Source organism: Calidris pugnax, unplaced genomic scaffold (genome assembly GCF_001431845.1).
Source record: "Calidris pugnax isolate Ruff unplaced genomic scaffold, ASM143184v1 scaffold166, whole genome shotgun sequence".
NCBI classification, from domain to species: Eukaryota; Metazoa; Chordata; class Aves; order Charadriiformes; family Scolopacidae; genus Calidris; species Calidris pugnax.
In genome coordinates, this window is record NW_015090941.1 from 1,361,081 (window position 1) to 1,375,009 (window position 13,929).

Consider the following 13,929-nt stretch of genomic DNA (forward strand, 5'->3'; position numbering starts at 1 on the left):
ACGTCCCTCTGTGTTTTCTGATGGAGCAGCTTCAAGGGACACGTTTAAACTTGCCCTTCGTGCTGACGAAAACGGGGAAGTTCAGGACTTAATTACTACCTCGGAGACTAAGCAGTAATTAAAAAAGTTGTTCTACTTCAAAAAAAACAAACCTAAGAAAAAAAACCAAAACAAGCCAACCCACAGATATCGTTCTGGTTTGGTTTTATTCTGAAAAAAATATCTTTGTCTCCAACTGCCTAAAAACCAAATCAATCCAAACCATGTACGTAGCATTTCTTGCCGCCGCAATAAGTGACTTTTTTGGGTGTATGACAGGAACAATTCCCAGAATAAAGCATGGAAACCACCTCACATCAGTTTGTTGGGGTTTCTTTTGGTTTTTTTGTTGTTTTTGTTTTGTTTTTTTTAAATCACAAAGAGTTACTTAACCATTATTCTGTGGTTAAGAGTTAGCACCAAGATGGGTACCACCGTGGGGCCAATTCCTGTCAGTCCGGTGTCTCCACCAAGCACGTGAAAGAAAAGGCAGGGAAATTCAAAGCTGTTTAAAAACTTAATCTGTAGCAGTGAGGGAACAACTGACAGAGTGGAGAGCACCACGAATTCATTACTTTGCTACTTCCAATACATCATCTGAGAAGTTTCACCAGAAAGTGCTGCAGGGTTTGAAAGCCAAAGCAGTCCTTAAGGAAAACTTCAGCACCAGCTCCAGCTCCAGCAAGGAGCCAGTTGGTCCCAGAGCAAGGTCCTGCACCTGGGACAATCCCCAACACAAATCCAGGCCCAGGGGGGGGAATGGCGGGAGAGCAGCCCTGAGGAGAAGGCCTTGGGGGGGTTGGGGGGTGAGAAGCTCCACACGCCCCTCAACGTGCGCTGGAGCCCAGAACCCCCCCCACCCCGGGCTGCATCCCCAGCCCCGTGGGCAGCAGGGCCAGGGGGGGATTCTGCCCCTCTGCCCCGCTCTGGGGAGACACCCCCAGTGCTGCCTCCAGCTCTGGGGCCACCACCAGCAGAAGGACATGGAGCTGGTGGAGCGGGGCCAGAGGAGGCCCCGGAGATGCTGGGGGGGCTGGAGCCCCTCTGCTGGGAGGGGGGGCTGAGAGAGTTGGGGGGGTTCAGCCTGGAGAAGAAAAGGCTCCGGGGAGACCTTGGAGCCCCTTCCAGTCCCTCCAGGGGCTCCAGGAGAGATGGGGAGGGACTCTGGATCAGGGAGGGGAGCCACAGGACAAGGGGGAAGGGTTTGACCCTGAAAGAGGGGAGATGGAACTGAGATGTGGGGAAGAACTTGTTTGGTGTGAGGGTGGTGAGAGCCTGGCCCAGGTTGCCCCGAGAAGCTGTGGCTGCCCCATCCCTGGAGGGGTTCAAGGGCAGGTTGGAGGGGGCTTGGAGCAACCTGGTGTGGTGGGAGGTGTCCCTGCCCAGGGCAGGGGGCTGGAATGAGATGACCTTTAAGGTCCTTTCCAACCCAAACCATTCCATGATTTTCCCCGTGGAGAAGCTGCTGCTCTTACCTGCTGTCCCAAACCCCCCCAGCGCAGAGCCCAGCGTGGCACCCAGGGAGCTGCTGCTCCCGAAGCCCAGGGAAGTGTTGGCCGGTTGGGCAGAGCCCTGGGAGAAGAGGGAGCTGCTCTGGGAATTGCTGCTGAGAGAGTTGTTGCCGTAGAAGGAGCTGGAGGCCAGGTTGTTGGTGGGCTGCTGCTGGGGCTGGGGCTGGGGCTGCTGAGTTCCTAAAGGGCGGAATGGTCCGTTCGTCGTTCCTGCCAGCCCGCCCGCCGCGCCGTTGGCCGAAGCTGCAGCCGCTGCAACCGCTGGGGAGAAAATAATTGGGAGGACAGACTGAAAAAAAATCCATTTTCATTAAAGTTTTGGAAAGTTACTTTTATCTACTCCACCTTTTTTTCCTCACTTCACTAGAAAAATCTCCCTTTCCTATCAAACTTTATACCTGAGCTCCTCAGGTCTTGCCCGGCGGCACGGAGCAGTGACACTGCCCTGTTGTTATCACTGCTGCTGTTATTAGAGCCACACAGATCAAACAGACAGAAATGGTTCCCCGAAGATCCAACCCCCCAGTCCGTGCAGCCACACACTCAGCCCCATCCAATTAAGAACCACAAGTTTTGAAATAAGCAAAATCGTCCTTTAGCGCACGAGCCACCATCCTGTGGCACTGCCAACATCAAACCCCAGCGCTTTTGTTTTCCAATCAGTTCCAAAGTAAAAGCCAAATACCCAAGAACTACAAGGAAACAATTAAAAGGCCTATTTCATAATCTGTTCCTAACGCTGGCAAGGACTGCTTACACGCACAGATTCTGGCTGAAAAAATCCTTTTCAAGCTTTGGACTCCCAAAGAACCCTAATAAAACCCACAATCACTCCTGGCAGAGGCCAGGCACGTAACATTTGATGTGAGGTGATCATTTGGGAGTCCTACACAGGCTAAAGCCTTTTATTATGTGGGAAACTAGATGTCAGCAGCCACATTTAAATAACTGTCATGAAATTCTGCAAAGTATTTAAGAGTTTGGTGACTTTACATCTCTGGGATTGCTCTGGAGGCTCAGTCCACGATGCGCACAGAGGATGCTCTCCACAACGACCCCCGCGAGGGATCTCAGTGAGGGCAAGAGTGTCCTCATCGCCAGCCCAGGGCACCCCAGGTCCCCCCCCCAAATCTTTGCTGGGGGGACAGAGCAGGTTTGTCACCTGAGGGGACTGGGACTCACCTGCCTGTGCCGCGGAGGAGCTGATGATGACGGGAGCGGGGGCGACCAGGCGCACGGGGGCCCCCAGGCCGTTCCTGGCCCCCGCGTTCACCACCAGAGCACCGGTTTGGTCGTAGTAAGCAGCAGGAGCCAGCACTGGGTACCCTGGAGAGGCAGGTTACAGGGGCAGGGGTAAGGGAAGGACCCTCAGAGGAGCAGTAACATTCTTAAAGGAAAATTTGAATAGAAAAAGAAACGCGCCAGCAGCTCTGCTGCTCTCGAAGCAAAAAAAAAAACATAATTAAAATATCGATATTAATAGTCTACAGCTTGATACTGGTAAGACCTTGAGGTAGAGAAGACCTTTTTTCCCCCCCAAACCTATTCTACCAGCACTGCCCTCTGTGTAAATTCACTTATACAGCTGAAAAGTCTACTTCTATGTCTATAAAGGTCTATTTCTTTACCTACAAAGTTCTGTTTTCTGTATCTAAAAAGGCCTAAAAGCACTCTTTCTTTTCCATCTTAAGCAGAACGTGTGCTGGGACTTTTCATGTCTGACAACAGCCTGCACTTCCAGCGCTGCCACCGCACGCTGGGGTGTTCAGTGGGGACACACAGGCAAACAACACATGGAGCTAAAAGTTAGGTATTTGTGAAGGAATGTATTTTAAAGTATTCTTTAAGATATATAAATAAAAACTCTTAAATCAAATATGCTGGTGACACACAAAGCACCAGGTTTTCGGTAGTTTCTCTTTTCTGAGGAGTTTCTCAAGTTTCCTCTTTAGGTTCCTCACTATGGAATTCTACAGTTACATCACATTTTCAGGAAGAAGGTGATTCTCCCTGGTGGGGTCACAAAGAGAATGTTCTCCGTGAATATTTGCTTTGCAAATATAACCCCCAAACCCCCAATAATGGGGACTTCAGGAAATCTGCAGGTCACTTGGAAACACGCATGTTACAGTTCACTTTGTAACTTAATGCAGCAACGTTCTTCTTAAACCATAAAAAAAACCCTGTAACAACCAGGTGACATTTCCAGCCAGGAGACCTGAAGCTGAAATAATCCTGTTCTCTCCCATTTGACCAGCGGGATGGACTTGCACATTATTCAAAGAAATGCTTAGTTTGCCATTTGCCCTTTGCCATCACAGTAATATTCTGTATAACTGAATGTCAGAAGCACTTGTACCACCCAGCCCCACGCACCAGAGCTACGAGTCACACAGTAGCAGAATTCTCTCTCTTGCAGAATTATCAATTACAACAAAAACCTGTTTCCTTCTCTCTGCTGCCTTTTCTTTGTTTTTAAGCCACTAGGATTTGCCTGCAGGAAATTATGAAGGGGAAGCCCTTCTCCTGTTGAAGTCGAACACCTGGCAGGGATGGAGAGACACGGGTAATGGAGGGGACTAAGGGGTCTCTGAGGTTTCAAAGCACAGACAACATAAGCCCGTGTGATCCACAGGAAAATCTGAAAGCAACTTCCAGCAGGAGCCATCTATTCTTTGGAGTACGCCAGTAATTAAGCACCCCGTGCAGTGACACAGTTGATAACATTTGTTTTCATCTGTGACACGGGGATCTAAACTCTAATTTGGCTTAAACGCCGCCCAGGTGGTGGGGTTCACACCTAACAGCCTCTCCCAAATACCCCCGGATTAAAATCTAAAAACTATAAAGCCCAAATCCTGCTGAAGGCCAGGCAGATGGGACAGCAGGCAGAGAAAGGAGATGTCATTCCCTTCGTTGTCCCCACAAGTCCTACCTGGCATCCCCGCTGCCAGCCCCTGCCCGAAGGCCAGGGCTGAGTTGACGGCGGCGGCGGCCACCAGTGGGTCCGTCTGCTGGCCCTGCTGGTTCTGGTTGGGGGTCAGAGGACGCTGGCTGGCTCCTCCACGCAGCACCTGCAGGAGACACAGGAACATCCATCTGTTTATTTTGGGACCCAGGAGCACGGTGCAACCAGCAGACACCTGCAGGAGCATCACGGGCACTCCTGGAGCTCTTGCACAACTAGTGTGTGACAACCCTCCCCCTCACTGGGACAGAGCTGCCACGGCCACCACGAGCCTTCACACCACGGTACGTGCAGGAGACCCAATTCCAGTCAGACCCAATTTAAATACTAAATCCCCTCCCAGGCTGACTGAGCACGATCTGGAAGCACTTCATCATCTGACCTCTTTCATTTCTTGATCTCCCTTCAACCCTCACCCTCCGTTAGAAGCCTTTGCCCACCTGCCCCGTCCCAGACAACGTTTGGTCTCTGCCACAGACCCACTGCTGAAAGCCCACTCACCCCAGCAGAAACCTTTAAAAGCCTGACTTTGGAGCTGGGGGGCGATGACACGAGGTGACAGGGGGTTTTCCAAATTTCCAGCCTCCGTAGAGAACAGTGACCCAGTGACAGGACACTTACTCATTGGAAATAATGACCAAAAATCCCTCATCGTCATTTGCAGGCAGCTCTTGTGGCTGAAGCACACGTTGTAAATCCCTCATCCTCTTTTACAGGCAGCTCTTGTGGCTGAAGCACACGTTGCTCTCCAAGGGGAAGATGGCAAAGTGACCTTTCCTGTAATTACCCGTCACAGACTTTGTTTGCAAAAGCCTTTTTTTACTCCAAGTGGTGATGCAAGAGCCTGCACCCACCAGCAGGGTCAGCTTATTAAAAAAAAAAAGTCATCCTTTGGTACCCAGCGTGGCTTCTTGCAAAAATAACAGCCTCTGTGTCACCCCATACAGTTATTAAAAGGAAAAAATGACTTTGCACACAGAGAGACTGGGAGTGGATACTGGAGTTAACGGAAGGAAAGCTGGGGAGGGACTCTGGATCAGGGAGGGGAGCCCTAGGAGGAGGGGGAAGGGTTTGACCCTGAAAGAGGGGAGATGGAGCTGAGCTGTGGGGAAGAACTTGTTTGGTGTGAGGGTGGTGAGAGCCTGGCCCAGGTTGGCCAGAGAAGCTGTGGCTGCCCCATCCCTGGAGGGGTTCAAGGGCAGGTTGGAGGGGGCTTGGAGCAACCTGGGCTGGTGGGAGGTGTCCCTGCCCAGGGCAGGGGGGTGGAATGGGATGACCTTTAAGGTCCCTTCCAGCCCAAACCAGTCTGTGATTCTGTGCAATCCCAGTTTGCCATCACTGTCAGAGCCTGAACGTGAACTCTTTGGGGGGGGTGACACTCTGCAGGTGTGGGGGGAGCACGGGCACCGCTGGGGGCTCACGCGATGGATGGACGGACGGCTGCGGGGAGCGAAATGTTGGCATTTTTCATAAATACACTATTAAGATGTCTTCAGCCTCACAAATCAACCGCCCGTAATCATCGCTCCAGGTTTGCAAAACATTTGCCTCAGCACTTCTTAGAAAAATTTCATGCAGAAAATATACCCTGTATCCTCTCACAGAGGGAGGGATTGCACCGAAACAATCCCCGCGATCCCCACTCCACGGCTATAAACGTCATGAGGAACATTATAGAGGCCAGAGATGATTGATAAGTTGTATTTTAATAGCCTGAGCCTCTGCAGAAGCTCTTTTAGCACACATCTTCCCTTCAGGGAAGGGCTCTGGCTCTGAATGCCGAAGGAGAAATGGCTTTAGCACACTCTGAATGCCATTTTACCTGTGGGGGGTACAGGGGGGGGCTCTGCTCTGCACCCTCCTGCCCAGGATCAGCTGGGGGTTTGATCATGAACCTCCTCTGGAGCAAAGTGCTCTCCTCCTCATCACAGGATCAGTGGTGTGAAAATTCACCCCTTTTATCATCTCAAAAGGCTTTATAATATTACCAAACATTGGTTTTTGCTTTAGTTCTGCTTTCTCAAAGCAGAAACTAGTAAATTCAGCTGCCAATCACTGTCTTCTCAAACAGGCAAGGACCAGAAGGAAGGGTCTGTGTTCCTGCAGGAAAGAAGCCGCCTCGCTGTCGGGCAGGATCATACCCCGTTGTGTTTCCAAGCAGGAAGCCACGGGACAGAGGCCCATGAAACCATATAAAGCCAAGGCCAGGAGAGGACCCAGCACCAGTCCCACCAGTCCCACCAGGGCAGGTACCAGGTGCTCCAGTCGCTTCCCGACACACATCCTGTGGGCCGTGCCCAGGTGGGGAAGGAGGAAAGGGGGCTGTGTCCATGGGGAAGCAGAGCCAAAACAAGGATGGGGGGGACACCTCTCCTCCTCCTAGCACTTCCCTCCATCACACAGGTTCAGCAGACATACATTTAGTCTGGAAGTTTGGATTATTTTTCTGTTAAATGCTGATTTAAGTAGCAAGCCAACAATCTGTGCTCCCATACAACTTCGTAAAACGTTTAAGATGGCTCTTTCTTTTAGTAAAGGAAGAAAATCATTGTTCCCTATTAACTTCCCTACTAGTCTCTCAATTTCCACCTTCTGCTGGATTCACATTTCTGTCATCTGCATCAGAGGTATGACTATGATTAAATACCAACCTTTAATATGCTTACTTTACCTAACTGAAGTTAAGAAAATTAACCTAGTTAAATTCCAAGTATAGGAGAAAAAAACCCAAACCAAAACCCAAGTCCAGAGCAAGGAATTACAGTGATTCATCTCTGCCAAGGGATTCAGAGAGGAGGTGGACGGTACAAACCTGTCAAGCACCCATCACTGACAAAATATGTAAGGAAAGAGTTCCCCTTAGCAGTTCCCAGGGTGAACTCTTGGCTTTTTAAGAACCAAACATTTAAACAGCAGATACCTGTCTCAATATTCATCTTTAACACACTTAAAAGGGTAGCAGCAGATCATATGAAAAACCTTCACTAACTTCATTAGTTTTGTCCTTTTAGATGCCAAATTCTCCAACCTTTTGAGCAGACTAAAGCAAAACAGTTCACCTTATAAAAAACAGCAAATTCAGTTTTTCTTTTTGCACTCATCCTTTGTTTTCAAGTCCCCACATGGACATCAAACCGATTCTTTCTGCTGGTACTTTGGCCCTTTTAAAGCTAATCTTCATTAAAAAAAAAACAGCCTATACAGGAGAGCACCCTGAAGATAAGAACACACTTATTGACATTTCAATAAGGCCAAGTGTCAGGTCCTGCCCTTGGGTCCCACCACCCCCTGCAGCTCCAGGCTGGGGGCAGAGTGGCTGGAGCTGCCCCATGGAAAAGGACCTGGGGGTGTTGGTGGCCTGTGGGCTGAACAGGAGCCAGCAGTGTGCCCAGGTGGCCAAGGAGGCCACCAGACCACAAAAAAGACCTTGAGGGGCTGGAGTGGGTCCAGAGAAGGGCAATGGAGCTGGTGAGGGGTCTGGAGCACAAGTCTTGTGAGGAGAGGCTGAGGGAGCTGGGGGTGTTCAGCCTGGAGACAAGGAGGCTGAGGGGAGACCTTCTGGCTCTCTCCAACTCCCTGAAAGGAGGGTGTAGCCAGGGGGGGTCGGTCTCTGCTCCCAAGGAACAGGCCATGGGACAAGAGGAAATGGCCTCAGGTTGCACCAGGGGAGGTTCAGGTTGGAGATTGGGAACAATTTTGACACTGAAAGGGTTCTGAAGCCTTGGAATGGGCTGCCCAGGGCAGGGGTTGAGGCACCATCCCTGGAGGTATTCAAAAGCTGGTTGACATAGTGCTTGGTGACATGGTTTAGTGATGGTTTTTATCAGAGTGAGGCTGATAGTTGGACTAGACGATCTTAAAGGTCCCTTCCAACCCAGACAGTGCTATGACTGTATTTGACACAGGTTTTCACTGTTTCCACAGCCATCGAGCTGCAGGGACAGGCAGGAGAACAGGATGCAGGACGATGATTTCCACTCCCACACCAAGGGCATGGGTTTGCTATGGCAGCGCTCAGCGGTGTCCACAAACTCAGGAGATTATTTCTTTAATTGTATTTGACACAGGTCTTCGTTGTTTCCACACCCATCGAGCTGCAGTGACAAGCACCAGAACAGGATGCAGGACAATGATTTCCACTCCCACACCAAGGCATGGGTTTGCTCAGGGTGTCCACAAACTCAGGAGATTATTTCTTTGCCAAATCACTAACACCCAATAATTCACCACCACAAAGGTACGTGCATTATCCTCCATGTGGGTGATGCTTAAATGACACCACTGGATGTACAGATGTTTTTTCTCCTATTTTTAAGGGAGATTAATGGCTCTTTTCCACAATTACAACTGAGCGTCGGGAGCAGTCATTGGAAAAAAAAATTAAAATCAGGATTTTCTCAAAGTTGCTGTGTTTCCTGTAAAGGACAGCCTTACCTGCTGCTGGCCCTGCTGGGTTTGCTGGGTGGTCTGCTGGTTGGCAGAGTTGGTGGCGGCGGCGGCGGCGGCCGCTTGCTGCTGGAAGAGGCTGGCGGGGTACACTCCCCAGGGCGTGACGCCGTAGTACTGGTGAGGGACCACGGCAGGACCTGCAGGGACAAGGCAACCCGTGAGCTTCAGGAGCCACCCAAACCACCCGCTCAGCACTTCGGGTTTCACCAACCCTACAGCCAGGTGATCTGCTTTAAATCCTGGGCAAATACAGAGGGATTCTGGCATTTGTGTTATTCGTTTTTAAAAATTTCATCTTTACTTGCTTTTACTGTATCAGATGAGGTCAAGTTCTGCTAGCAGTGATCCTGTTGAAATTCTACATTTTTATTGTTGTGCCCTAATTTTACAGTGAAGAACCAAAACTTTATCTCTAACCAAAAGAGAGGGAAACTTGTTTAAGCACAGATGGACAAGTCTCTTCTAATCTCAGCTGACATCCACAGCTCAATAACATCTATCATTTAGCTCTCAAATAAAGTTTAAAAGCCTCTTTGCATCTGATAGCATCAGTTCTCGAGTATTTAAAACGTTATTTTTCCAGCCACTCAGTCCTATTTTGCATTTGCAAAGCACCATGAAAGAGGCTGTACGATCCTGTGGCTTTTCACATTCCCCCTCCTCCAGCTGAAGAGGCTTAAAAAAAAAGCACCAGAAAAAGCGTAAGTTTTCAAGTTTCATTGTGTTTTATCAAGTCTCAGGGCACCGCACACTTAATTTGGTGACGGAAAAGATATCCTTAAATCATTCCAGCTGGTGGAATTCTGAGGAAGCAGTGAGTGCTCTGTGCTGAACAGCGGAGTCCCTCCCACCACGTCACACGGGTGGGAGTTCAATAACATTTTTTAATATGCTGTGTACACCTCTTGGAAAGGTCAGCAGAGAAGCAGGAGCATTTCCTTTGCTTTTCAAACACCTCACCTGTCCCAGGGGTTCCCTCCCCACAGCAGGAATAACTCAGGGCACACCAGCCTCCCTAAGGCAGGGTGCCACGGGTGGGTCTGACACCGCAGAGTAAATGAGTCTGTAGTGAATCTGAACCACACTCTTAATTCTTATATGGAGTAAAATTAGCTCCTATTTTAAGAGAGAGGGTTAGAATTGAGTTCTAAACAAGGGGTTTCAGTACTGCTGTTAGTTATGGCTCACAGTGAGACCCCACAGGGACAACAGTGTAATGCACATAAAGACTCTAAGCGTTTGCCCCCAGAGACTGAAAAATCATTTCCCAAAAATAAGGGATGACAATAAGAAGGGAGATGCACAAAGACACTGCTGAGTGGAAGTTGGGGTATGACAGAGGGAAAAACCCAGGAAGCACTTTTTTCTTTTGGTTTTGTGTTGGTTTTGTTGGTTTTTTTGTGCACAGTAAGGTGTGTGTGTCTCACACGACCTGCTCCATCGCGCAGAAGCTGACCCACAGGCTGCATCTCAGCCCCTGCTCCTGCAATCACTGCTGCCCACTGCCAGGATGCAGTAATGCTTCAAATACTCATATATTTAATCTTCAAATAGTAAATTCATATTTCAGAAGTGTCACAGCTACTCTCCTTTGTTATGTGCTTTCACCCACTGTACTTTCCCCACATTTCGGGCTCTGCAGCGTCACCAAGGCCCAGGCCCAGCTCCACGTGTGCAGGGAGGTGCCAGGAGCAGGTTGATGTCTCACGGGAGGCACTCCAGCAGTTCATCCCAACCCTCGGTGTGTGCCTCTCCCTAAAGCTCTGCCACCAAAGCCACCTTCACTAGATCTCCTGTGCACCGCCAGCCCCAGGAGGTGACCTGTCTGCCTTACTCTGATTTGTCCTGCAGCAGCAACCACTTTCTTTCACAGAATCACAGAATCTTCATGGTTGGAAGTGACCTTTGAGATCATCAAGTCCAACCACACACACACACAGAAGACCCCCACAATCTCAGGCACTAGAGCACGCCCTGAAGTGCCACGTCTACACATTTTTTCAACACCTCCAGGGATGGTGACTCCACCACCTCCCTGGGCAGGCTGTTCCAGGGCCTGACCACCCTCTCAGCAAAGTCATTCTTCCCAACATCTCATCTAAACCTCCCCTGCCCCAACTTCAGACCATTCCCTCTGCTCCTGGCATTATTCCCTTGGGAGAAGAGGCCAACCCCCACCTCTCTGCACCCTCCTTTCAGGGAGCTGTAGAGGGCAATGAGGTCTCCCCTCAGCATCCTCTTCTCCAAACTCAACATGCCCAGTTCCCTCAGCCTCTCCTCGTGTGACTTGTTCTCCAGACCCCTCCCCAGCTTGGTGCCTCTCCTCTGGACACGCTCCAGCCCCTCAATGTCCTTCTTGTGGTGAAGGGCCCAGAACTGAACCCAGCCCTCAAGGTGAGGCCTCACCAGCGCCGAGGACAGAGGCACCATCCCTGCCCTGCTCCTGCTGGCCACGCTGCTCCCGATACAAGCAGGTTTCTTCCCTTCCAACCTGGGAATTCACAAGCAGTGGCTGCTAAAATTAAAAGTCCTCAATCCCACAACGGTACTGCCTCCCTTGAGCAGAGCAGTTACAGACACAGAGCTGGTAAGTGGATTACACCTTACTCTGTGCTGGTGAGACCCCACCTGGAGCTCTGTGTCCAGCTCTGGAGTCCTCAGCACAGGAAGGACATGGACCTGTTGGAGCGGGGCCAGCAGAGGGCCACAAAGATGATCAGAGGGATGGGGCACCTCTGCTGTGAGGACAGGGTGAGAGAGCTGGGGGTGTTCAGCCTGGAGAAGAGAAGGCTCCGGGGAGACCTTAGAGCAGCCTCCCAATATCTGAAGGGAGCTCCAGGAGAGCTGGGGAGGGACTCTTTGTCAAGGAGTGCAGGGACAGGACAAGGGGGAACAGTTTTAAATTGGAAGAGGGAGATTTAGATTAGATACCAGAAATAACTTCTTTGCTGTGAGGGTGGTGAGGTTGCCCAGAGAAGGTGGTGAGGCTGGAACAGGTTGCCCAGAGAAGCTGTGGCTGCCCCATCCCTGGAGGGGTCCAAGGCCAGGCTGGATGGGGCTTGGAGCAACCTGGGCTGGTGGGAGGTGTCCCTGCCCAGGGCAGGGGGTGGCACTGGGTGGTCTTTAAGGTCCCTTCCAACTCTGACCATTCTATGATTCTATGATTATATCCTGTTTATATTCAGACAGCAACTGCTTGGGTGCTTCTGCACTCGACAGGAAAATAGCTGCAACTGCTCCATTTTATGCCAGTAATTAGTCTGTGTTTGCCCAGAGGCTACTGGGAAGTTGCTGCAATACCCTTTATCTGGGCAAAATGTGGGCATCTCTCTGGGTTATTTTAATCTCAGTTCTAATTATCAAACAAGCACAATCTAGATGGAGATTTTTATTTTTTTTTTTTACCAAGTTAGAGGTTCCTCATCAGATCTGCAAAAGCCTTAGGTGTTTAAAAGAAGAAGAGGCACAAAGTCTTTGAAGTTTGCAGGCAGCTGGGCTTAAAAGAGCTGCGAGTCTGGCTCAGCTCATTTGAGCGCTTGGTCGAGGCTCATTATGGAACAGTGTTCTCAGTGAGGGCAAGTGTGTCATCATCGCCAGACGCACAGCCCCGCGCCGGCTGCTGCCCTGCTTCAGGAGGTATCTGCACCTGCTTTTACACTTTATTAAAGATACACAAACGTGAGAAAATAAAAGCCATTCTAGTGCCTTTGAAATCAAATATTCCCACTGCTACGTCTCTCACGTTGGCCACAGACACCCATAAATATTCTTTTCAAGAAACATTAGCAAAACCATCGGTAAGTGTGTTCATCGCAACGTTTTTGCTTTTCATCTCAGCCTCACGCTCCCAGCTCTGTGTGGAAGCCCTGCCTGCTCTCTGCCAAGGACAAAGACTTGGTGTCCACCAGGTCAAACAGCCTCCAGAACCTCACGTCGGAAAATGCAAGGCTGCAAGTAGCAAATTTACCAATTCCTAGTGATTTGTGAGCTGTGAAGTGGAAGGGCTTTGGAGCAGCCCCTGCCAGGCACTGCCGGGGCTAGCACAGACCCAGGGAGGAGATGGCACCGTGCAGGACAAGGTGCTCCCCAAACCCTGGCCCTGGGTGGCACGTGAGGCACCTGGGCCTGACCCCAGCTTGGAGCTGGCTCTGATGGGACACAGCTCTGCACCAAGTGACTGCGGGTCCTCAGCCAGCCACGCTGGAGCAGCCCAGAGCAGAGACATCCCAGGCTGGAGAAGCCCAGAGCAGACACATCTCAGGCTGGAGAAGCCCAGAGCACACACATCCCAGGCTGGAGCAGCCCAGAGCAGAGACATCCCAGGCTGGAGCAGCCCAGAGCAGACACATCCCAGGCTGGAGCAGCCCAGAGCAGAGACATCCCAGGCTGGAGAAGCCCAGAGCAGAGACATCCCAGGCTGGAGAAGCCCAGAGCAGAGACATCCCAGGCTGGAGAAGCCCAGAGCAGAGACATCCCAGGCTGGAGAAGCCCGAGCAGACACATCCCAGGCTGGAGAAGCCAGAGCTGACACATCCCAGGCTGGAGAAGCCCAGAGCAGAGACATCACAAACCGGCCCCACCTTCGGTCCAGGAGCACTCCTGCTTTTCCTGCACACAGATTATTCCAGCATCCAGCTTCTCTACAAGGAACAGAAACCCTTTTCTACCTGTAACATACCATCTCTGAGGGAATCAACCTTTCCCAGCTTGTCTTACAAAAGGCAAGATTTCTTTTTCTTGAGTGACATCCTTCTCAAATGATAGAAGGCAATTTCACAACACATTTTAAAGACAGCAGTCTTCCCCACAGCTTAAACTCCAAAGTGTTTTTTTCTTGAGTCTAAGAAGCCCTTCCCTCTTCATTCAAATTTGTTCTTTAAAATGCTACTATTGTTGGGAAGAAATGAGTATTATCACAGGGCTGACAGTCATGAAAAACCTGCCATAACAGCAGAATGTTAA

General features: G+C 50.4%; 1 protein-coding gene across 3 annotated transcripts in view; it reads right to left on the reverse strand.

Moving 5' to 3' along the window:
* The window catches only part of PUM1 (pumilio RNA binding family member 1), a 106,457-nt gene that overhangs the window by 30,182 nt on the left and 62,346 nt on the right, over positions 1–13,929 (reverse strand). For all 3 annotated transcript variants that reach the window (XM_014951848.1, XM_014951849.1, XM_014951847.1), the window contains 4 exons: positions 8,953–9,104; positions 4,486–4,624; positions 2,733–2,876; positions 1,515–1,811 (listed from right to left, as the gene is read on the reverse strand). In XM_014951848.1, coding sequence (XP_014807334.1) covers positions 1,515–1,811; positions 2,733–2,876; positions 4,486–4,624; positions 8,953–9,104 — 732 coding nt within the window. The remainder of the gene's footprint in view (positions 1–1,514; positions 1,812–2,732; positions 2,877–4,485; positions 4,625–8,952; positions 9,105–13,929) is intronic.